This window comes from Ictalurus punctatus, chromosome 9 (genome assembly GCF_001660625.3).
Source record: "Ictalurus punctatus breed USDA103 chromosome 9, Coco_2.0, whole genome shotgun sequence".
Lineage (NCBI taxonomy): Eukaryota > Metazoa > Chordata > Actinopteri > Siluriformes > Ictaluridae > Ictalurus > Ictalurus punctatus.
Window position 1 is genome coordinate 18,825,892 of NC_030424.2, and position 24,488 is coordinate 18,850,379.

Consider the following 24,488-nt stretch of genomic DNA (forward strand, 5'->3'; position numbering starts at 1 on the left):
TTTACAGTTTACAGTGGTATACAGTAGTGCTATACTGTGTGTGTGTATATAGGTTTATTTTTCTGTATAGAACTGCTCTTTGTATGCCTACCATCTGTTTTTAATCTTTAATACTACATACATTTGAAAAGAAGTAAAACTAAATGTTCTAATACCCCTATTATAATAATCTGTGGCCTCTCCTCTTTAACTCGCTCAACAGGTTTTCAGTGGCAGGAGACCGGGATGCCATTCCACAGTCTTGATTTTATGAGTAGTGAAATATTTGTGTGGCTCACAATGGACGCTTTGGATCCTAGGAATTGTGCAAACAGCTGAAGTTGCAATAATACAAAGTACTTGTAGAATCTGTAAGTGGTCATAACTTAAAAGACTAGAAAATAACGCAGGTTTACACAAGTGGTGTAACTGGTTAAAAAAAAAAAACCCCAGCAACAAATAAGTGCATAAAGTTCTATTTCAGAAAACCAAGAGCAGTACAAAAAGTAAGTGCAAAGAAATGCAATGAAGTGTTATTCTGTATATATTCTGAAAAGGTACTATAGGCTTTTAGCCTTTTATGGAAAGATTGGTAAGTTTAGGCTCATTTGGAAGCTTATTCAACTATTGAGGAGCCAAGACGCTGAAAGAGTGATATCTTGCTTAACATCTATGCTTGGATCTCAGAGAAGAACATACTAGCCACCTTGAATTTGAAGACCTGAAGCCAGTAGAATTACCTGAGTAAGTGTAAATGAGAGTACTTTAAGAGTTTATAATCTAGGCAAGCAGCAACCTTCTGAATGCTCTGTAGATTAAATCTCGTATTTAAAAAAAGGGAAATCAGCAAATGGAGTTGCAGTAGAATTATATCTGGAAATAACTAATGCTGTTTATTACAAGGTTAACTTTTTATTCTCATTTCATTTGTATGTTCTCTAAGTTTCTCCAGGGTGGCTTGAATGTATGCCAACAATGTGCCATGGGTCACACTGTGTCATACAGTATTTGGCCAAAAGTATACAGACATCTGACCATCACACCCACATGTGGGTTTTCCCACTAAATTTTAAGAACACAATTGTAAAGGACATCTTTGTATGCTGTAGCATTACAAATTTAAAACCTTGAATATAATGTTAAAAAGCAAATAAGGGTATGACGGTAAGGTGTCCACATAATTTTGGCCATATGGTGCTTGGGTTACTATCTGTGTAGTGTTTCTGTGCATATGCTTCCTGCATTCATGTGGGTTTCCTCCAACATCTCCAGTTTCCTCTCATCTCCCAAAAACAGTAAGTGTATTGGCTAAGATAAATTGCAACTGTGTGTGTAAGAATGTGAACATGGTTCCTGTCAATGGTAACACTTCAAGATTTTACGAGTGTATTGTTGTATCGTTCCAATTTATAGACTGTTGTCCCATCCACTGTTGTGTATTCCTGCCTCATGCCCAATATTTCTGGGATAGGATCTGGATCCTTTGTGACTCTGACCATGGTAAAGCTGTTACTAAGTGAATAAGGTCATTGATCTTTGTGCATTGGCATGGAACACAAAGCAGCCATGCCTTAAATGTACAACATTCATGTAGCATTTTATTGGGTTACATAAATGTAGTGTGAGGCTGTGGTCTTGTGTAACAAGTTGTCTGTTGGTGATTTTGCAACCTCTGTTCCTCTTGAGACAGATTAAAGGAACTAAAATGACAGTGTATTTAGCCCAAGGAGATCATACACCAGTAAAGTTCTACAGAGTTTATTGTTTGTCAATCTAATACACTTGCTTCAACTCATCAGATAGTTACCAAGACCTTCGTTGGCTGAATGTGGTATGATATGGCGAAAACACAAATCTCTGGAGTTCACTTGTCCCTACATTTTGTCACCTTCATTTTAGCTGTCATTCTGTTACTTTTAAGTTAACTTGGCCATGTGGTTTGTCCGCCTTCTGTATGGCTGTCTACAGAATTAATAGTCTTTGGCACACATGTTTTATGGCCCTAGATATCCATGGTTTGATACCAGCCAACACTGGAGGAAAAAAGTGTATGTGTGGGCAAGCACTGGGTCATCACTCATTTACTATCTGTGATGGATTCAAACACCACTCATCCTAAATAGCTGAGCTTGTGACTCCTAGAAATTAAAATTATGTTGAAAATGTTTCAAATTTAGAAAGTAGGTAGCTATTGGAGTTCATGAAACCAGCACTGTATGCTCCCCTAGCTACAATGTTATGAGAGTTAAATATTGAACAAGACAGTAATCTTCACATTTTATTTCACATGCCAACTCTTTTGAACCTTCACTCATTCAGTCTTTAGATTTGCCTAGCAGATCAGTTGCCTTATTTGTATTCTTTAAATGTGTCTCTTTTGTCTTCACAGGCTGAAGGTTTATTCTTGCCCTTACTTGTTATGTGTGCAGGACTATACACCTTGTACACACAAATCTTTATAATTTGTGTATAATTGTGTATAATTGTGTATAACTGTGTATAATTTATAATGCTTCATGTACAGTATAATGCTTCATACATTTAATTCAATTTTAGTAAGAATATTCTTGCCTCTTATTGCCACTAGATGTCAGGCCTCACTTTGTACAGAAATGCTCAGTATTCACTGTCTAATAATAAAGAATGTACAATGAACTATTTACTTACACCTGGAGCAGAGTCACGTAAATACTCTCCTAAATTATCTTCGGCATATTGTTACCTGTAATAGTGCAATTAACCAATTATAATGAATGCTTCTACAACAAGGCTGATGCTTATGGAAATCATACTCTTGAATTTGTGGTAGAGGGAATCATAATGTGTGTTTCCTGTATATTTTTCATTGAGTATGTTTATAATTTTGCAAACTCAAAATGATTTAGTGTCAGGAACTTTGATTCTTGCATTTTGGTGATGTTTATGTAAATATATTGTGCAAATACATTATTTAGCCTATATTGACATCTTGATTAAATAACTTCGGAGGGTGACTCTTCTTCTACTACATTACTATGTAAAGGGCAGGTTAAGGACTGATCACATAAGACTGGGTGCATGGAGTAGCTCACAATTTGCTCTCTTCACCCCTCCCTTCTCTTTCTTGTTCATATCCTCAAGCAGGGAAGATGCTTCTAAAGCTGCTGTTCTGTATGGACACTGTGTCTTTTCAGGACGTTCTCCTAAATCTTGTGTATCCTCTTAGTTGTAACCAGTAAGTGTCCATGCCAGAAGACTGCTATTGAGCTGGAATCTTCTGTCCACAGCACTTGGATTAAGCCCCTTCACAGCCGTTTACATTCAGCTTTGCCCTTCAGCTCCAGAGAAATACTATTTAAAAGCATGGAAGTGGACTAGCACAGAGACTTTGGGAGTTCAGTGCTCATTGCACATTGTGAGAGAACAGGTGGCTGTTGTCCCAAAGGATGAAATTCTTCAGGAGCTTCCGGACAGAAAGCAGCTGGAGAATAATGGCTATGGTGAGATCCTCACTCCAGAAAGTGATGCTCTTTCTGCACAGAGTGCAAACCGTGACTTTCACATCACCAGGATATCAGAAACTGTGCAAGGTATAGTGACTGAATTATTTTTGTCTTTGCTGACTTTATTTTAGGGGAATGTACTGTAAGAGCTGAGAGATTAATTACATGCAAGGGATGGCAATTGTAAATGCAGAGGAGAAAATAACTTATTGCAGATGCCCTTTAAAACAATGTCTCTGAAAATATTTTATTACTATTATTAAAAAAAGGTCTTAAAATGTTTCTCCTTTTATTCAATGCTTTGTGCAGAGTTTTTATAGTTAAATAGCAGTTTTGAAGAGCTCTAAAAAGATACCCTGGTAAATGGTAACATTTGGAGAAATGGAGCTAGACATCCAGCCACAGACAGTCAGCCATAAGGCAAGCTAGATATGCATTAGACAGCAGAATAAAAGTATTACTTTGAAGAAATATCCACGTGTCTTATTAACCATACATATGACTTGCATGTCTCATTTCAATGCCAGTGAAATTTCTCATGCAAGTAACGTGCTCATTTCATTTTGATGGATTGTAGAGAATAATGATAACGCTTGAGACCGTTTAAGCTTTATACTGAAATTTGGGGATATGTGATTTTAGTGCTTATTTGATATATAAATAAGATATTTTTCAGTTTTCAATTTATTATTCAAGCAGTTGTATGGATTGTAGGGAATGTAGGGAATCTATTATAAGCATAAACCCTACTGAAAAAATTGTGAAATAAAGCAATATGTCTCTGTCCCCTTTCTAAACAAGTATTTTGTTAAAAATGCATTATAAACTTATCTGTACACAGGGTATAAAAATCTTCTTTGTAAAAACAAACCAATCTCCATTGCTTTAATGGATTATTCGTGTCTATATGATACCTTACATTTGTGGTGCATTGTCAATGCACGTTGTCAAGTGGATTTTTTGGAAAGGTTTATTCAGGACACGGTTTTTGCTCTGCCCCAAAATTCACCCTTATACCTTAATGATTTTCTGGCTTTAGTCCAAGCCTGATTCTCTCTTTCTGGAAGTCTTAACTTTTACTTTGGCATTAGTTTTCAAGCTTAAAGGGCTTTGATTAGAAACAGAGTTTCGGTGAATGTCTAATTGCTAATTTATTGCCATAGAGTGAAGCTGCTGTAGACAAAACACACAGATCTTCTAACTCAATTTATACAGGGAATACAGAGGTAATGATAATGAGTCTTTATTGATCAGGTATAAATTACAGCAGAGTGAAATTCTTTTCTTCGCATACCTCAGCATATCAGGAAGTTGGGGTCAGTGCGCAGGGTCAGCTATGATATGGCGCCCCTGGAGCAGAGAGGGTTAAGGGCCTTGCTCAAGGGCCCTACTGTGGCAACTTGGTAGTGCTGGGCTTGAACCCCTGAACCCCTTAACCGTTAAGAGTTTCAAGCCCCAGCACTACCAAGCTGCCACTGTAGGGCCCTTGAGCAAGGCCCTTAACCCTCTCTGCTCCAGGGGTGCCATATCATAGCTGACACAGGGTATAAACAGGCTGGGGGCTGCTTAGCGGTTAAGGCTTAACTGCTAAGCTGCCCCCAGACACCACTGCCCCCTACAGAAAAACATCTGCTGTGCAGTAAAACATAGAAGTCTCTTCTAGTTCAATACACACTTAGAATATAACTTGATTAAAAAGTGTTCTATGGTTTTGGATTATTCTTCTAAATTTTGATTATACATATAGATTATGCTTAAGTAATATTGATTACTAGATTATGCTTTTAAGTAACAATTCTAACTTTTGGTTAAACATATTGTACTTATTAACATATGCAAATGTTAGTTACACACATTGATTGATTACACTTTATCAATATATTCTATAGTTTGAGTATGTATGACCCAGACATATGGATTATTTTCATAGCAAAAGACTTTCTCTGAGGCTTCATTTCATTTGTTGTCTCATATAACTCTTTAAACAGTAAGAGATACACACATAAACCAGGCACATAAAATAAGTCTGCTGAAATGTTTAATACATTCAGTGCTTATTTGTTCTAAAGGAAACTTTGGCAGAATATAGTGCTGTTCTGAAAGATGGTGCACTGCAATAGGAATATTGCATATTTCAGTACTTTTATTATTACTGCACATGTCAATTTAATATTTCTGAGAGATTAATGACTGTCTCACTTGGATAAGCAACAGTTTTGGTAATAAATTGAAGTAGGTGGATATTTTTGCTTGCTCAATTCACATCTTTAAAAGTGTGAGGTGTATTCATTAAAAACAAACAAACAAAAAAACATTGACAACAAGGAAGATGTTGCTGTTTTAAATGTGTCCTTTTTAAACAATGTGCTTGGGTAGTAATAAGTGACACTGAGCGCACTAAGTTCTCCATCAATTCAGTACCTAACATTTGATTTATTTGAATTAATTTCATTGTAGTTTCTGCTTGTTCTTGTTTCTTCAATCTCTCCCCAGGATATACAGCCAGAGATCGATACCAATTGTGGTTCCTCCAGAAGGAGATCCAGGGACCAGTCACAGGGTTTCCAAGGAATTAGCCCTGATGAAAATAACTACACTCATGGAAATTCTATCTTTCCTAACAGGTACTCTGCATGCACACATGTGTCCAATCCCATTCATAAATAGTGTTATTTAGCAGACACTGAATACATGTGATGTTTGTCCCCTCTGAAACTATTGGAACAGCAAGGACAATTATTTTTTTATTTTTTTTGGCTTTTGACTGTAGACATTTGGGATTGAGATCAAAAGACGAATATAAGGGAGATTAGAATTTCAGTCCCCCCCCCCCGGTATTTATTGTATATGTAGATGTGTTAAACGACATAGAACATAGCACATTTTGTATCAGACCAACCTATTTGTAGGCAAGCAAAAAATATTGGAACATCTGACAGACAGGTGTTTCTTGTTTCCCATGATGTGTCCTGTTAGATTGATTGTTTAAACAATAAATAGCTCTGAATATCTACTGTTGGTTTTAGACTTCAGTTTCACTTGTGAAGACTGCATTTGTTGTTAAAAATGATTAGCCAACATGAATATTAGAGAGCTATCTATGGGAGTAAAGCAAGTCATTTTGAATCTCAGAAAAGAGGAAAAAAAATCAATCAGTGGCATTACACAAGCATTGGGCATAGCCAATACAACAATTTAGAATGTCCTGAAAAAGAAAGAAACCACTGGTGTACTGAGCACCAGACATTGAATGGGTCGGCCAAGGAAACCAACAATAGCTGATGACAGAAACATTGTGACAGCTGTGAATAAAACCCCAAAAATAACAGACAGTGACACCACTAACAACCTACACAGGGCAGGATTGAAGTTATTACAATCCACCATTTGAAGAAGACTTCGAAAGCAGAAATATAGAGGCCATACCACAAGATGCAAACCAATCAATTAATTCGCAAAGAAATAAAGAGATGAGCCACAAAACTTCTGGAATCAAGATAAACCTCTACCAAATTGATGGAAAGACCAAAGTGTGGAGAAAGAAAGTATCGGCTCATGATCAAAAACCTACAACCTCATCTGTGAAACATGGTGGAGGTAGTGTCATGGCCTTACATGTCATTAATCTTTATTGATGATGTAACTCATGATGATAGCAGCAGAATGAATTCAGAAGTTTACAGGAACATTTTTGTTGCCAATTTACAGAGAAATGCATCCAAATTAACCACAAAGAACTTTATCATGCAGCAAGACCATAATCTAAAACACACTTCTGACTCAACAAAGGACTTTTTCAGGGAGGAACAGTGGAAGGTTTTAGACTGGTCAAGTCAATCACCAGACCTTAACCCAATTGGGCATACATTTCACCTCCTGAAGAGGAGACTGAAGGGAGAAACCACCTGAAACAAACAACAACTGAAAGAGACTGCAGTGAAAGTCTGGAAAAGCATCACAAAAGAAGAAAGCAACAATTTGCTGATGTCTGTAAGTCAAAAGCTTGATGCAGTTTTTGCAAGCAAGGGATATGCAACCAAATATTAAATGTTATTTACTTTCATTTACTTCAAGACTTATCTGTTCCCATATTTTTGCTCACCTAAATATTAGGTGGTCTGATGCAAAAGGTTTTATGTTGTTTAGATGTACAGTACTATGCAAAAGTCTTAATGCATAGAAATGCTGTCCAGCAAAGATGCATGCAAAAATAAAGAAATTAAATGTGTATACATTTTTTAAAAAATACTATAAAGTGCAGTAATAAACAGTAATAAATGAAACAAAGTCACTATTTAGTTTGATGACCCTTTGCTTTAAGAAATGAGTAGTCTCAGGTACACTTTCTCCAGTTTTATAAGGAAATGAGGTGTAAGTTTTGTCGAGCATCTTGAACCAGACACGGTTCTTGTGGAGACTTGGACTGTCACAATTGCTTCTTATTTTTGCAGCAAACCCCAGCAGCCTTCATTGTGTTTTTTGGCTGAAAAGTGGTCGCTTAAGTAACATGCTGCTTTCTTTACTGACATGCAAAGATTTTTCTGTAACTTTTAATTTTATGCTGGAAAACTAATGTTTGGTAATCTAAAATGTATTTGCACTGACTCGATAATGTAGAAATCAAAAAATAAAAATGTATAACAAAGTTTGTACTGAAAAAAAAAATAGGGTGCCTAAGACTTTTGCACAGTACTGTAAATAATAGGAAATAAAAGCTGAAATCCTAAACTCTTGTCCAATATCCATCTTTTGATCTCAAACCAAAATGTCTTTGGTGTATAACACAAACAAATGAATTTCCCTTGGCAGAATTCTCACTATTGAAGTTAAAATCTACAATGTTACAAGACTCTGCTGTGTGAAGCAACATGTTCTTACAGGGACTGTGTGGAGCTTCACAGTGAGAGTGGAGCAAAACTGATGACTCTACAGGAGGAACTTTGGTTCTGGGCAAAGCTTAAAGATGAAGAACTGACCAGGCAGAGTACCACTGGAGATGATATTAATAATCTACCGCAGCAGCAAGACTACTGTATGGTCAGTTACAGGAGAGGTCCATGGACAGAGTTAGATACCTCATGTTGATATACACTTCATCATGTGATAAATTATAGTAGTATTTATTTTTATTTATTTATTTATTTTTTTAAAAGTCTAAACCCCAGTTCTTCCTCAATTCCTTTTGACTGATTTTATGAGTTGGTTAGCTGATGTTTTGGCGTCCTCAGCTTGGTGTTACTGCATTTTTAGGTTTCCATGTTGGTAAAATGCACCCTTCGACCACTGCACTAGTCTTTATTATATCATGTTCCGCCCACAGTGTTTTTACACTATAGTTCAGTCTTTTATCACTTCACAAACTTTGCTCGAGTATTTATTTATAAAAAATACCCTGTGATAATGCATCATTGTGTTATTTTGGCAATGTGAGATTATAACTGCTACATCTTAATTCATCTTAATGCTTTATTTTGACACAAATTAAAACCAGCCCTTAAGAATGCTCCTTCAGTTACATCTGCATTTTCAGCTTCTGACAGTTTCACACCTACAGCCAATGAGCTGTCAATGTCCATCCATCTCTCTATTTTCTCTACCGCTTATCCTACACAGGGTTGTGGGGAGCCTATCCCAGGGAACTTGGGGCACAAGGCAGGGGACACCCTGGATGGGGTCCCAACTCATCGCAGGGCACAATCGCACCCACTCTCACACACTACAGACAATTTGGAAATGCCAATCAGCCTACAATGCATGTCTTTTGGACTGGGGGGAGGAAACCAGAGTACCCAGAGGAAATTCCCAAAGCACAGGGAGGACATGCAAACTCTGCACACCCCGAGGCGGCAGGAATCAAACTCCCAACCCTGGAGGTGTGAGGCAAACATGCTAACCCCTAAGCCACTGTGCCCTTGCTGTCAATGTTAAATTATTAAATACAATGACACTAAAAGTTAAAAATAACTGCATCAGATTGTGATATTATCAGCCTTCTGGCTTTATCAGTAGAGAGCACACAGTGAATGATGCACTTGGCTGATAATATAGACCATAAAGATTTCTCTGCTTGACTTCTCAAAGTGACCTTCTTCAGCTGAACACAAAATGTTTTTTTTCCTGTTTCAAAAGTTATATCTCTATTTCCTCTAATTTTATTTGACACCCTGACCGGAAAATCTACTTTATGAATTAATAAAACTGTTCTATTTGTTTTGACCTTTTAGAAATGTCACGGGTAGGCTTGCGGATCAGTAAGATATTATATGTGAGCTTTATCTGCTCACATGGGGCATTTTTTTTTTTTTTATAACACGGTGCATAATGTATCATTTAGACTGTGCAGAGGCAGTTCAGCCCTCGAAGGCAGGATTCTGAGTGCCCTCTGAAGCAGGTATATCTGTTGCCTCTGCAGCATGTGGACACTGTGAGTGAAAGCAACGTGAAAGAATCAGCAGGTCAGATTTCTCTTATCACATGAGTGTCTTTCTCTCTCTCTATCAGTAAAACATTCATTCAGATGAATTCAGCAACTGTGAAACATCCATAAAAGCTTTCAAATTGATGTATGTTATCCAGTGAAACATGCCTGACATTTTTATTACTTTCAGCAAACAGTTGATCTTTTTTGCACAACTTTGTCCTTTTCAAAAGTTGCCTCTTATTATAAATTAAGGGCATCACTATTACTTGGTTTTAATCATGTTTATGGCTGAGTGCAGACAGTAAAACCCAGAGAAAGAATGAGAAAAGTGGCAGGTGTAAATCTGATCTGGTTTTATGACATAATCTAAAAGAGAAGAGATGATTATACAAACTGCACATTGCCAGGATCTTGTGGCATCTGGATGTCCATACAAAAATGCCACTGGAGTGTAAATTTCTGGCCGTTTCTCCCCACTGTATTAAATTTTGTTTGTGAACTTGCCTGTGAGAGAGCTGGGGACATCAGTTGATAATACTGTAGAGCTGAGATTTATGTGTTCTCATGTTTGATGGGAAATTGCTAAGAGATTTTAGTTGTGTCATTTTATGCTTCTTGATTCAAATAGTTTTTGCACTGATGATCCCTCAGTATATATGGGGGGGGGGGGGGGGGGAGACAAAAGGAAGCTCAGAAAGTAGGAAGGAATGTTATTTTTATTTCTAAATTTCATAGTGATTTACCTACTTTGAACCTTTGGACATATACACTAGATTATTATATCCACTCACTGTCCCCTTTATTAGGAACACCCGTACACCTACACATTCATGCACTTATCCATTCAGCCAAAGAAAAAGTGTGATCTCTATGGCTTTACTTTAACTGTGGCATGGTTGTTGGTGCCAGAAGGGCTGGTTTTGAGTATTTCAGAAACTGCTGATCTCTTGGGATTTTCACACACAAATGTAGCTAGAGTTTACACAGAATGGTGTGAAATGCAAAAACTATTGAGCGAGCAACAGTTCTGTGAGTGGAAATGCATTGTTGATGAGAGAGGTCAGAGGAAAATGGCACAGAGATCAGACTTTTTCTTCATTATGATGTTTGATATGAACATTAACTGAATCTCTTGACCTGCATCTGCATTGTGCTGCTGCCACATGATTACACCATTGCATGAATGTACAGGTGTACAGATGTTCCTAATAAAGTGGATGTTGAGTATGTATATATATATATATATATATATATATATATATATATATATATATATATATATATATATATATATATATATATATATATATATATATATTTTTTTTTTTTTTTTTTCAGATTTATGCATTTAGTAATATGATTATAGAAGGTAAAATGTGCTTGTATTTGGCCTATTCTCTAAATTCCTTTTCTGTATTGATATATTCAGAGTTTGCTCTGCGGGAGAGGAGCATGTGGCTGGCTCAGGCTGTGCTGGATGAAGCCATGGAAGTCCAGCATCACTGGGATCGGTTCTGCTTTAGCACAGCCAGTTTGCAGCAGCAGGTCAGCTGGGTACTGAGAAAACTGCAGGACCTCCAGGATGCCATGCATCAGCTAGACTTGGGCTTGGCAGAGATGGAGAATAAATGGGAGGGATGGTGCTCAGAAGGACAAACTCTGGTCAGCTATATGCCAGATGGTTTTGAGGAGAGTGTGAGTGAATTGCTTAGGGTGAAAAACTCAGATCAGTTTTTCTTTTAGTCTGATCTAATTTGTAGACTTAAGCACAACAAAATATACTCCGCATACTCTTTAGTGTGATCATGTGTTTTGACTGACATTGAACAGATCAAAGGATAAATGTCATTGTGTTAAAAGAAAAAAATCATGTTTATATTGTAAGCAAAGTTTTACTGGGGGGACAGCAGAACTATACTTTGGGGCAAAAGATATCAGTAGCAGTTTGTTTCTACTTCCTGACATTCAGCTGGCTCTAATCTCATTGCCACTACCTCAGAGCTCTAAAACACAATTGGACATTTCAGAGGTGAGAGACTATAAAATACACTATATGGCCAAAAGTATATGGAAGCCTGACCATGACCTCCATATATACTGTAGATCTTTTCCAAACTTTTCCAAAGTTAGAGGCATATGATTGTATAGAATGTCTTTGTATGCTGTAGCATGATTTCTCTTCAATGTCTAAATTCCACATCAGCTATGGACAATTTTTTGGCCACAAAATGTCATCCATTTTCATCATATTAGGTGTTAACAGAGCTAAAAATGGCAACCAGTCATCCTTGTATGACTAACTGACTTTATCACATTCATATTTGAATGATGGCATAGAGGAATTGATTGTTTTTAATCTTATATTAATAGCACCATGTCACATCTTGCTTTGTTTGCAGTTAGTGTCTTGCCTTTTGATGAGTATGTGACTGTCATAATCTTTTGTGGAGCCTCAGAGCCATGATATCGACCTTTGCTATTGATCTGGACTGCTGAAGGACACTACTAATTAAACATTTACCTCCAGGTGTCCTCTTACACTAAACTTTTCGGATAAGATTAACAATCTATCCATTTGTAACCACAATGTCATGGGCAAATAAAAATGTTTAAGTATTTTACCAACAACTGGATGTCACTAAGTGTTGCAGGAGAAACAAGTCAAAAGAGCAAGATGTCTGTGGGTGAAATGTCTCAGTAAACACCTCTAGAAAGTCTGCATAAACTTATTCTTTAGCCATATAAGAACTTTAATGTGGGAACAGGTCATTCATCTTCAGCACTCCAATGCAGCACATATCTTCGATGAAAAACCTTTAACAGCAAGGCCAATATGACACTCTTTGTAAGAATTTGGCCAATTTAGATATGAAAAGTGTAAAATTCCTCCCTCCCTTTTGTTGCAGAGGTTTTATTTTACAAAGTCGAAGATTTAAAGCTCTGGCATACTTATGTCACGTTTAATCAAATTTTCACAGGCATCAGCGATGAATCAGCACAGACAGTTTGTAGATGCTCAAGTTGATAGCAGACTGTTGTCTCAAGACTTCTTATCTGGTAAAGTTGTACAGAAAAATTCTGCCATTATTGTACTGTTGCATGATTGTATTTTCTTTGGCCTGATATATACAGTACTGTGCAAAAATCTTAGACAGATGCAAAGAAATACTGTAGAGCAAAGATGTCTTCAAAAATAATGAACTTAAATGTTTCTACCTTTAAAAAAATACTATAAAGAGCAGTAAACAGAAATAAATGAAACAAAGTCAATATTTGGTGTGACGACCCTTACTTTAATAAAAATAGTAGTCTGAGGAACAATTTGTGCGCTTTTATAAGGAAAATGGCTAGGGAGTTTTACTGAGCATCTTGCAGAAGCAGACACAGTTCTTCTGGAGACTTGGTTCTTATTTTTGCAGCAAAACCCAGCAGCCTTCATTGTGTTTTTTGGCTGAAAAGTGGTCTCTTACATAACATGCTGTTTTCTTTACTGACATACAAACAGTTTTCTGTAATATTTAATTTTGTGCTGGAAAACTAATGTTTGGAAATCAAAATGATTTTGTACTGACTTTATAATGTCATAAAATAAAATTCTATAACAAAGTTTAAGTAATACTTTTGCACAGTACTGTGTGTGTATGTGTGTGTATATATATATATATATATATATATATATATATATATATATATATATATATATATATATATATATATATATATATATATATAAATAATATAAAAGAGAGAGAGCTGTGAAAAGTGTTTGCTGATTTCTTCTGTTTTTGTGTATATATCACACTAAATAGTTTTAGATCTGCAAACGAAATACCCATGCGACAAACTCATATTCCCCTTAAACTTAAAATCTGATTTTGTGCAACAGTCAAAGTTTCCAGAAGTTATAAAATGATACTAAGTGATTCATGTCTCTTCAACAGTGTCTGTTCAGTACCCATGGCAGAGGGCAATATTTCATAACAGTGTTCCATATTACATCAAGTGAGTTTTGATTTGATGCTTTTCTAATCATAACATTTTCATAGGTCATAGGCTATATGAGACATGAGATTGTACATCATCTCAGTAATGCACTCTGTTAAGTTTCTTGTTATTTTCTAATTGAATTTGTTAAAAATTCTGATTTTTCAGTCATCAAATGCAAACTACGTCATGGGATCATCCAATGATGACTCAGCTGTTTCAGTCAATGAGTGAGTATTAAGTCCATGCCATTAAATAGCATGACTTATGTTAATATACAAATAAAAAATCTGATAAATTTAAGGCATGGTTATTATTGCAAGATAACTTAAACAGGAAATGGGAATATAAATGCGGTCTGTATGTGATGATTACATTTTATGACAATACTCTTTTCTTGTAGCTGAGCTCCGACATGTACGATTTTCAGCCTACCGCACAGCTTTGAAGAGCCGCAGAGTTCAGAAAGCCTTGTGCTGTGAGTGCATTATCACTTTCTGCATCTACCTGCTTCTGATAGTCATTTCACCACTGAATTCCAAAACAAGTAAAGTGTTTAACACAGTCTGGTGATTAATGTAAAAGATAAAGTGAATTTCAGCATGGCAGTCTTCCCCAGTCATTTTAGCTGACTGTATTGAGGACCATTAGTGAGCACAGACTTTGAGTGCCAAATCTCACAATATTCCTAAGACATTTGGAGCCAAAATTGAGCTACTGACTGCATTAGTTCAGCACAAGTTGTGCAAAAAATGTGTTCTGTCAAGTGAGCTAGAAGGCAAATATTAGATGCTAATGAACCGTACATTAGATTTGATTGGAATGAATAACTGGTTGCAAAGCTGATGAAATTAGTGTCATAATTTCATCAATGAACCCCCACCCCCCCAGTTTGAAAGTTTTTGTTGCATGCCGGGCGGTGTGCTATGCTCTGCTGCTTTTTATTAAAATGAACTGAATAGGATTCATTAATGATGTTTGTCTTGTGGGGAGAGGAGTGAGAGGAGATGAAGCAATAAATGAATATGAATCTTTTTTAGTGGACCTGTTGGATTTGGCCATGGCTCATGGTGTCTTTGAACAACATCAGCTGACTGATAATGAGCAAGTTTTGGAGGTTCCAGCCATCATTACCTGCCTATTCACAATATACACTGAACTTCAGCAGGTGTATCCAGATCTCATTGATATCCCCCTGTGTGTGGACCTGTGTCTTAACTGGCTTCTAAATGTTTATGACCGGTATGCATGAATGCCACAAAGAATATTTCACTGTGACACTTTTACTATCCACAAATTCACAAAGACAAAATTAATTACTATCATGAATGTTCTTGGGTATGTTAATATACAAGATATGATGACTTTTTTTTCTGTCAGAATTTATTCTTTATAATTTTGCTCTGAAGAAGATGCATTATTTAAAAAAAAATCTGATCTAATCTCATTACCAATAATATAAGATTCAGTTGACCTTCATTACTTTTTTATTTGTCTTAGGGATCGAAGTGGGAAAGTTCAAATTCTGTCCATGAAGATTGGGCTTCTTTCTCTTTCAAAAGGACACCTTGGAGAGAAGTATAAATGTAAGTATTTAGCTTTTTTTTCCACAGCTTTTTTAATCTCAGAAAGACTGTGGCGCTTCACCTTCAGTATATTGAAAGCAATAATTCATTTTTCATCTTCAGTATTCACTTTATCCTGGTCAGGGTTGTGGTGAATCCGTAGCCTATCACAAATACAGGGCATGAGGTGGGAATACACCATGGGTGGGATACCTTTCATTACAGGGCACAATCCACACTCACATTCACACACTCATTCATACCCAGGGCCAGAGTGGGACCCATTTTTAGCCCTGGAGTCTAATGCCCAGGACCAGCGCCCCCCCCTACCCCACCCCCTCCCATTGTGGGACCTGGATAAATGAAGTGACAGATTTGTTCTTACTACCATGTTATATTTATTTCTGACATGCTTCAGCAAGAAATATGAATAGTATAAATATGGCCATAAATATCAGTAATAAATCGCATACTATGTTTTCTGCTACACAGAGTTCAACGGTTACATTATGTGAAAAAAAAAAAAAAGAAATATTGCAGTAAGAAAGATACTTTTTGCACTATTGTGGTGGTTTTTTTTTTTTTTTTTTTTTTTACATCCACATCAATTTAATAAATAAAATAATGAAATAAATTATATGAAACATTTCTGCTACAAAATATACAACTGTAACATTAGGATTTTTTTTGCATAACTTAACACATATACGTTTTTCTCTGTGTGAGGAAAAAACAAAGAGATAGCAGTTGAGTCTGCCGGCCCAATTTATGAGCGGGCAGAGCGGCCCAGCAGGAGTTCTCAAGATTCTCCCGATGGCCACTCCGAGCCTGTTCATACCTAGGGACAATTTAGTATAACCAGTCCCTTATCCGCATGTTTTTGGGAGGTGAAAGGAAACCAGAGAACCTGGAGGAATCCCACAAAGACTGAGGGAGAATCAGTAACCTGAGCTCAGAATCAAATTGGAAACCCTAAAACTGTAGGTTGAAATACAACCCAATGCACCACTGCAGTGTTTAACCTTATTTTGTCATTTAAGCTAATACCTACATACCAAGCAGTCTATGATTCCAACTAAATTCCAGCTCTTGGTCCTAATTCATGGTATCTCTCCATAGATCTGTTCACTCAGGTGGCCAGCTCTGCAGGAGTGTGTAACCCAAAACAACTGGCACTGCTGCTACACACCACTATCCAGATCCCATACCAGCTGGGTGAGGCTGCTGCTTTTGGAGGGAGTAATGTGGAACCAAGTATCCACAGTTGTTTTCAGCATGTGAGTCTGAAACAACAAGCCTATACATATTTGTTCTTGAGTGAGAGGTTTGTCTCAATTGTCTTGATCATTGCCACGCTAAAAACTGTCATTAAACATCTCGCACAAGTAAAAAGGTTCAAGGACTTGCACTTGATTTATAAGGGTATCTGTAATATAGTAAATCATAGATATATCATAAAAACAAGATGTGCTAACTGAACATATCTTTCCAAAACTACAGGCATTGAGATGGAGTTGGTCTCTTCTTAGCTGTTATTATAACATCTACTCTTCTGGGAAGTCTTTCCACGAGATTTTGGTGCATGGCTGTAGGGATTTGTGCTCATTCAGCCACAAAAACATTAGTGATGATTGACAATAAAGCCTAGCATGCAGTCTGTGTTCCAATTCATCCCAAAGGTGTTCAGAGGGGTTGATGTCATGGCTCTGTACAGGCCACTCAATTTCTTGTACACTAATGTCAGCTGACCATGTTGTTAGGGACCTTGATGTGTGCATAGGAGCATTGGCATGCTGGAACAAGTTTGGGCCCATCAGTTCCAGTGAAGGAAAATCATAATACGACAGGATACAAAGACATCCTATACGATTATGTGCTTCCAACTTTGTGGCAACAATTCGGGAAGGCCCAGTTATGGGTGTATTGGTCAGGTGTTCACAAACATTTGCCCATATAGTGTACTTTTTGGCATATAGGGTTTGCATTCACATGACACACAAAATATGTAATAAATGTATGTATAAAACTAGTCACCTCTCTTAACTGCCACTGAGTTGCCACATCTGCCATAACATAAATCCATTTTAGGTAATTTTACAATAAATGAAATACACTGTTTATACCTCTTAACTCTACTGGCCTGCGCTAATGTATAAATATAATGTATTGATGAATAATAGTAGCAATGGGTCTGATGTCAAAAGGAAAAATTAGAATGACGAACAATACTCCATTTGGCAGCTCTGATAAATAACACATTAACCTCTTGCTGATGAAGTTCAGGAACATTACACTCTCTTGTCATAGATGAATATGCCACTAAAATGATAAATAACCTTCCAGAACATCCTTGATTATTTTTGTACCTCCATTTTCTCAATGTAGTTTGTACTAAGTAGCTTCCCAAATGCTGGAGTGGAGTTGAATGAGTTATTTGGAGGTACCACACACCTTCTCTGGTACCTGTGAAGAAGCTCATCTTTTTACCTAGATGAATTATGCATCCTTATGGGATACAATTACATGCTGGCCTCACTTATTACTCTGCTAAGAGCTGATTTTGATGGGCCAAATGTTCTACTAAAGTGTGCTTAAATTTGAAAAGTGAAAACTTTTCCTGCCAGCATCTTGGCACAGCATTGTTGCCTCACAGTTCCAGGGTCCCCAGTTGAACCCTGAGCTCAAGTTACTGTGCAGAGTTTTGCCAGTTCTCCTCATGTTCATGTTGGATTCTACTGGTTTTTTGGTATCCTCCTGCCTCCCAAAAAATGCATGCTGGTAGGTGGATTGACTATGAAACATTGTGCTAGGTGTAAATGAATGTGAGCATGGTGAACTGTGATGAACTGATGTCTCATCCAGGGTGTATTCCCACCTCATACCCAGTGTTCCCAGGATACAGATCAACCACTACCCTGACCAAGATAAAGTGGTCACTAAAGATGAATGAATGAAAAACCAAAAAAACATTTCCCCTCATTGGGGGATAAATGAGTAATCAGTCTTTGTTGCTGTACTTTAGGTGGGTGACAAAGACACAGTTGAGCTGGAGGAGTTTGTGGAGTGGATGCATCTGGAGCCTCAGTCTATGGTCTGGCTGCCGGTGCTGCACAGATTGGCTGCAGCGGAGACTGCCAAGCACAAGGCCAAGTGTAATATCTGCAAAGAGTTCCCCATGGTGGGATTTAGGTAAACTCATCAAAGAAGAACATCTGTAAACATCACTCTTTCATTTAGTTTGGATTACGTAATTAAAGCAATGACTAAGAAATATGAAATCTACAGTATATGTGAGTGCAACAGTGGATTAAAAATATGCTCGTTTCTCAGGTATCGCAGTCTGAAGCGTTTCAACTATGATGTGTGTCAAAGATGTTTTTTCACTGGAAGAACTACCAGAAGTCACAAATTAACCTATCCTATGGTGGAATACTGCACCCCTGTGAGCATCATATCTTCTCATGCTTTTACTATGCTATTATAAAAGCACTTAGAGTGCATGTTTATTTATTTTTAAATAATTACAAATACATTGTATTTCATCTAAAATGAGACCCTAACAGATTTGCCCATACAGTATCTCACAAAAGTGTTTTTGTAAATATTTGAATATATCTTTTCATGTGACAACACTGAAGAAATGACACTTTGCTACAATGTAAAGTAGTGAGTGTCCAGCTTGTGTAACAGGGTAAATTTGCTGTCCCCTCAAAATAACTCGACACAGCCATTAATGTCTAAACCGCTGGCAACAAAAGTGAGTACACCCCTAAGTGAAAATGTCCAAATTGGGTCCAAAGTGTCAATATTTTTTGTGGCCACCATTATTTTCCAGCACTGCCTTAACCCTCTTGGGCATGGAGTTCACCAGAGCTTCACAGGTTGCCACTGGAGTCCTCTTCCACTTCCACATGACGCCATCACGGAGCTGGTGGATGTTAGAGACCTTGTGCTCCTCCACCTTCCGTTTGAGGATGCCCCACAGATGCTCAATAGGGTTTAGATCTGGAGACATGCTTGGCCAGTCTATCACCTTCACCCTCAGCTTCTTTAGCAAGGCAGTGGTCGTTATCATGCTGAATACTGCCCTGCGGCCCAGTCTCCGAAGGGAGGGGATCATTCTCTGCTTCAGTATGTCACAGTACATGTTGGCATTCATGGTTCCCTCAATGAACTGTAGCTCCCCAGTGCCGGCAGCACTCATGCAGTCCCAGACCATGACACTCCCACCACCATGCTTGACTGTAGGCAAGACACACTTGTCTTTGTACTCCTCACCTGGTTGCCGCCACACACGCTTGACACCATCTGAACCAAATAAGTTTATCTTGTTTTCATCAGACCACAGGACATGGTTCCAGTAATCCATGTCCTTAGTCTGCTTGTCTTCAGCAAACTGTTTGCGGGCTTTCTTATGCATCATCTTTAGAAGAGGCTTCCTTCTGGGACAACAGCCATGCAGACCAATTTGATGCAGTGTGCGGCATATGGTCTGAGCACTGACAGGCTCACCCCCACCCCTTCAACCTCTGCAGCAATGCTGGCAGCACTCATACGTCTATTTCCCAAAGACAACCTCTGGATCTGACGCTGAGTACGTGCACTCAACTTCTTTGGTCGACCATGGCGAGGCCTTTCTGAGTGGAACCTGTCCTGTTAAACCGCTGTATGGTCTTGGCCACCGTGCTGCAGCTCAGTGTCAGGGTCTTGGCAATCTTCTTATAGCATAGGGCCTAAAAAAAGAATTATTGCTCTTCATAAAGATGGCCTAGGCCCTAGTGGGAATGGCATTAAGGTCCTTGGAAAATGTGTAAAATACCCAAAAGAAAAACATGAAGATAAGGGGATGTCCAATGGCTGAAAATGTGTTTTAAGGGGATTTCAAAATGAGAAAAGTTTGTTCTAATGGTATTTTAAAATCCAATAAGTAGTTTTTAAGAGGAATCAGAAAAAGACGTTAATAAAGAATATTGGGATTACAAAAGAATGAGATAACTGGGCATAACCTAAAGATAAGACTGTATAAATAGGGCATTGAATCTGTGCTTAGATTCAGATCAATTTTGGGCAGTCTCACGAGGGGATCTCATGTTGTTGTTTTTTGAACAATAAACTGGATTTTTGCTTCTCTCATCTATCTTGTTCGTGGCTTCATTTTGATCAGTAAATTGAGGATTATTGTTTGACTAAATAGAGGGAATTCAGCAACCTAGTCGTTTTAGATACGACAGACTGATTCGAGAGAGAGCACATGGCGTTTTGCCTATCAATCTTTTTGTGTTCTCTTATATTTTGGAAAGCCCGAAAAAGAAAAAGAGAAGAAAAAAAAAAAAAAAAAAAAAAAAAAGAGTCTAGAATACAATTTCAATACCTTCCCATATGAAAATGTGTGAAAATACAATACAGCCGTGGGCCACCTTTATTTACAGATTGATGGTGTACAGTAAGTGATAAGAGTGAGAGAGCGGTATGTGGATTCTTGAGAGTACACATTCTGCATCTCCATATTTTCTGCTGGCTTTCTCATGGTTGCACTTACTGCAATGTGGAGGTTGTGCCTCAGGTTTTGGCTTTGATATCCACAGTGCTGAAGTAATGCTTTGGAGAAAGTGGTACTTCTGTGTTACTAAGTGTAAATGGAATAAATTACAATATTTCTCTCAGTAAATTCCTGTACATTTTTGTGTAGGACATTTACTATGAAGACTCGGGTGCACAAACTTTTCATGTGGATTGAAAAGATGTTTGTTTATGAGCTACACTTTTTTTTATTACAGACCACCTCAGGGGAAGATGTGCGTGATTTCACCAAGGTGCTGAAAAACAAGTTTCGCTCTAAGAAATACTTCAGTAAACACCCACGTCTTGGATACCTGCCGGTCCAGACCATTGATCAGACGTGAGTATAAAGGACTTACACTAATAAAGTATAAAGGACTTACACACTAAGCATCGCACTATATATTGTTATATTACAAATACTGTCCCTTTATACATACAAATCACAGTTAAAGCGCAGCTCTGTTCATCTATTCAGCTGTTCATCTATTCCTGTATCCCTTTTTGTAGAGGTGATTTCAACATGACAAATTATTTTTGCTATTTTTGCTGTGCTGAAAAAATAGCAGAAATAATTAATAATGTCAAAATCTTCATATATGCTGCTCAGCAGATACGGTGTGAAGGGCCTGAGCAGTTCACGTCAGGATGATTCTTTAAAAAAAATAAAATAAAAAAATCATACAGGCCTTTTTTTGTGTACTGAAATCAGGAGGAAAATCAGAGGAATCATTATTAATCACACACTTTAACAGTCTGCAGTGATGAAATGCACCACCTGCACACTGGCCCAATTCTGCTCTCATCATCATGCATTTCTTTTACTGTCTATCCACTCAGCGTTCACTTTTTACATTTTTATTTTTATTTTTTTTTAGAAATCATGGAGCCCTAGTTAGAAACACAAAACCTGGCAGAATCCCTGCTGCATCCCTGTGATTGTTATTTGCCTTTCTTCCTCATGTCTTTTCTCCAGTTTTTCACATGCAAACATCCTGAATCTTGCCTAATGATGTTTTTCTCCACCACTATTTCAGTTTTCCCACATCTTAGTCTCTCGACGGTTCAATATGAATGTGGATCTACACCCACAGCTATTTTATTTCCTCATATCATCTTGTGCTCATTAGTAGTTAGTAATGGAAAAAACACCCATTATGAATCAGGTGCTAGAGAAGGATCAAGTAGAAAATGTAATACCTACTTGCACTGCATATCAATTTCAGTAATGTGCTGAAATCGTGCTACACTGAAATGCAATCAGTGTCCAATTACAGCCCTAAGCCATACTCGGGGGACGTGGAATCTAATCATGTACACTGATTGGAGGACGTGGCTGTAATCAGAAAAGGAAAACTTGCCTGAAAGCATAATTTTTCAGGAGGCATTAATGTCTATATAAAGAAACACAATGGGCTCATTGTTTCTACAATCCTGCTGCATTAATTATTGAACCCTTAATTAAGCTTTTCAGAATTAGAACTAAAACATGACCTAGGAGTTTTGTTATCAAATTTCTTTGAAATCACTGCCACTTTCTTCACCGAAAATAAATCTCCCCAATTACCTATTTCTTACTGACCTGGTTTAAGCCAGCCTAAACGATGAGTGAATCTGTTGACACGTTGTGAGTACCAAAACATTTGTGAGCAGGAAGACTGTGACTCATTCCTCATCGATTCTGCTCATGGTTAATGACATGCCAGTCTGGTGCTCACTGTCACACTGCTGAGTGCAAACTGAATCTCTAATGTGTCAGTGATGCATGATGAAATCTCCATACTTTCTCCGTACAAGATCTCGCAGATTATGAACTCGAATTATAAAGTAAGACAACAATCCTCTGTTTTTATTATACTGAACTATAAATAACATTTTAATCATCTTTAAAAGATGTTACTCATCATCTAAAACCATAACCCAGTTTGTGTGTAAAAGCTATCCCTTTAGAAGTTTAATTAACTTTCACAGCTTCCAGGCAGGAAGAGTATTTTTCTCTTTGTTGGTATTTAGCTGATGACTGTGTGCATTATTTAATTGTACTTTTAATTTGACTTGGATTTTTGAAAAGGGCACTGAAGTCTGAAGCTACCATTTTGTTTCTCTCAAAACAATCATAACTCCGAACAGAACTGCTGTCACTGTATCTTTCTGTTTTGCATCTACAGGAGTGAAGAATACACATGCAGCCAAATGTCCCTGCAGTCCCCTCAGAGAACACCGTGTGCGCAGCAGGTCATGGATATATGCGGGATCAGGAACACACCAGACAGATGACTTTTCAGGAAGATGTGACAAGCAAGTACCCTGTCACTGCATTTATTTGACTACACAATAATGCTGGCACCCGACGACTTCAAGAATCTTGAATCTGTAAATATTATTTACAGCATTAGGATATATCCAGCTCCAGATTTGGCATCCGGTGATGTTTTCGGATGTGACTTTGAGGTAAAGATACACTGCAGATCCTTCTGAAAAAAGCCGAATAAACTCTAGACCTTTTCTTTTGTCTGTTTAGATTCTGTGATGATGTCTGTGTTCATGCTGCCTCTTTATGTGCATGAACTCTTATTATGATGTCAAACATCTCACCAAAACATTTTGATGTATATCCTATTCCAGTGGGTTTAATTTTTATTTTATTCAGTTTCAGTCTAGTAATGCATTTTGAATTTATTGATTTAATTTGTTATAGTAATGCAGACTTAAGTATTAGTGACTAGGATGTTACTCTGAATGTGATCCACAATAAACACAATGTGTCTTTTAAACCCTATTCTACCTGTCCAGCTGACTGGAGCTTAGATGTTGTGATTTGTTTGCTTTTAGCAAGAGTCCGCTTACTAATGTTTGTATTTGACAGCACAACATAACACAATCACTGTGTGTATGTGTGTGTATATATGTATGTATATATATGTATATATATATATATATATATATATATATATATATATATATATATATATATATATATATATATATATATATATATATATATATATATATATATATATATATATATATATATATATATATATATATATATACACACACACACACACACACACACACACACACACATATATATATATTAATCTGCATACTGGACCTGTTTATGAATGTCATGCAGTTCAAAAGTTACAACTCCATACTTTTATGCTTTTTGATGAAAGGGAAAAGTTCTTTTTCAAAATTACATTTTGTCACTGAACTTGTTAATCATTAATGAAGCATATTCTTCTGTGATTTGTTTGTGAGTCTATAATATAGTCTTTATAATTATACCCGCTTCCTTGAGTGATTACCTCATTTTGTTTCCCCTTTGCCTGGTGACAGACACTCTCATTATACTATGAAATAAAAGTACATTAATTTTTTACAGGTTTTAAAATATCAAGCAAGCCTGTCTAAGTCTTTTACAGCCACCGTCTCTGACATCATTTGGAAAATCTAAGTTTAAGAATATTTCATCCTTCAACCAGGGCGAAATTT

General features: G+C 37.2%; 1 protein-coding gene across 2 annotated transcripts; it reads left to right on the forward strand.

The window, feature by feature from the left end:
* LOC108270441 (utrophin) lies at nt 1-23,880 on the forward strand. Of its 2 annotated transcripts, XM_017477145.3 has the most exons (16): nt 1-3,548; nt 5,955-6,085; nt 8,342-8,498; nt 9,796-9,916; nt 11,312-11,577; nt 12,861-12,939; nt 13,824-13,884; nt 14,035-14,096; nt 14,270-14,344; nt 14,907-15,108; nt 15,367-15,452; nt 16,551-16,708; nt 18,454-18,620; nt 18,762-18,873; nt 21,209-21,330; nt 23,159-23,880. In XM_017477145.3, the coding sequence occupies exons 1-16, from the start codon at nt 3,405-3,407 to the stop codon at nt 23,265-23,267; spliced, it is 2,052 nt and encodes a 683-aa protein (XP_017332634.1). In that variant the 5' UTR covers nt 1-3,404; the 3' UTR covers nt 23,268-23,880. The 2 variants fall into 2 exon arrangements, with proteins under 2 accessions (XP_017332634.1, XP_053538722.1); XM_053682747.1 differs by lacking the exons at nt 1-3,548; nt 5,955-6,085; nt 8,342-8,498 and adding an exon at nt 8,509-9,334.
* Nucleotides 23,881-24,488: the final 608 nt, after the last annotated feature.

What these genes read in the sequence shown, in the direction of transcription:
- LOC108270441 (XM_017477145.3), top strand. Translation starts at nt 3,405, where the DNA reads ATGAAATTCTTCAGGAGCTTCCGGACAGAAAGCAGCTGGAGAATAATG. An exon ending in GATATCAGAAACTGTGCAAG is followed by an intron (nt 3,549 to 5,954) that starts GTATAGTGACTG and finishes ATCTCTCCCCAG; the next exon opens with GATATACAGCCAGAGATCGA. An exon ending in CTTCTAAATGTTTATGACCG is followed by an intron (nt 15,109 to 15,366) that starts GTATGCATGAAT and finishes TATTTGTCTTAG; the next exon opens with GGATCGAAGTGGGAAAGTTC.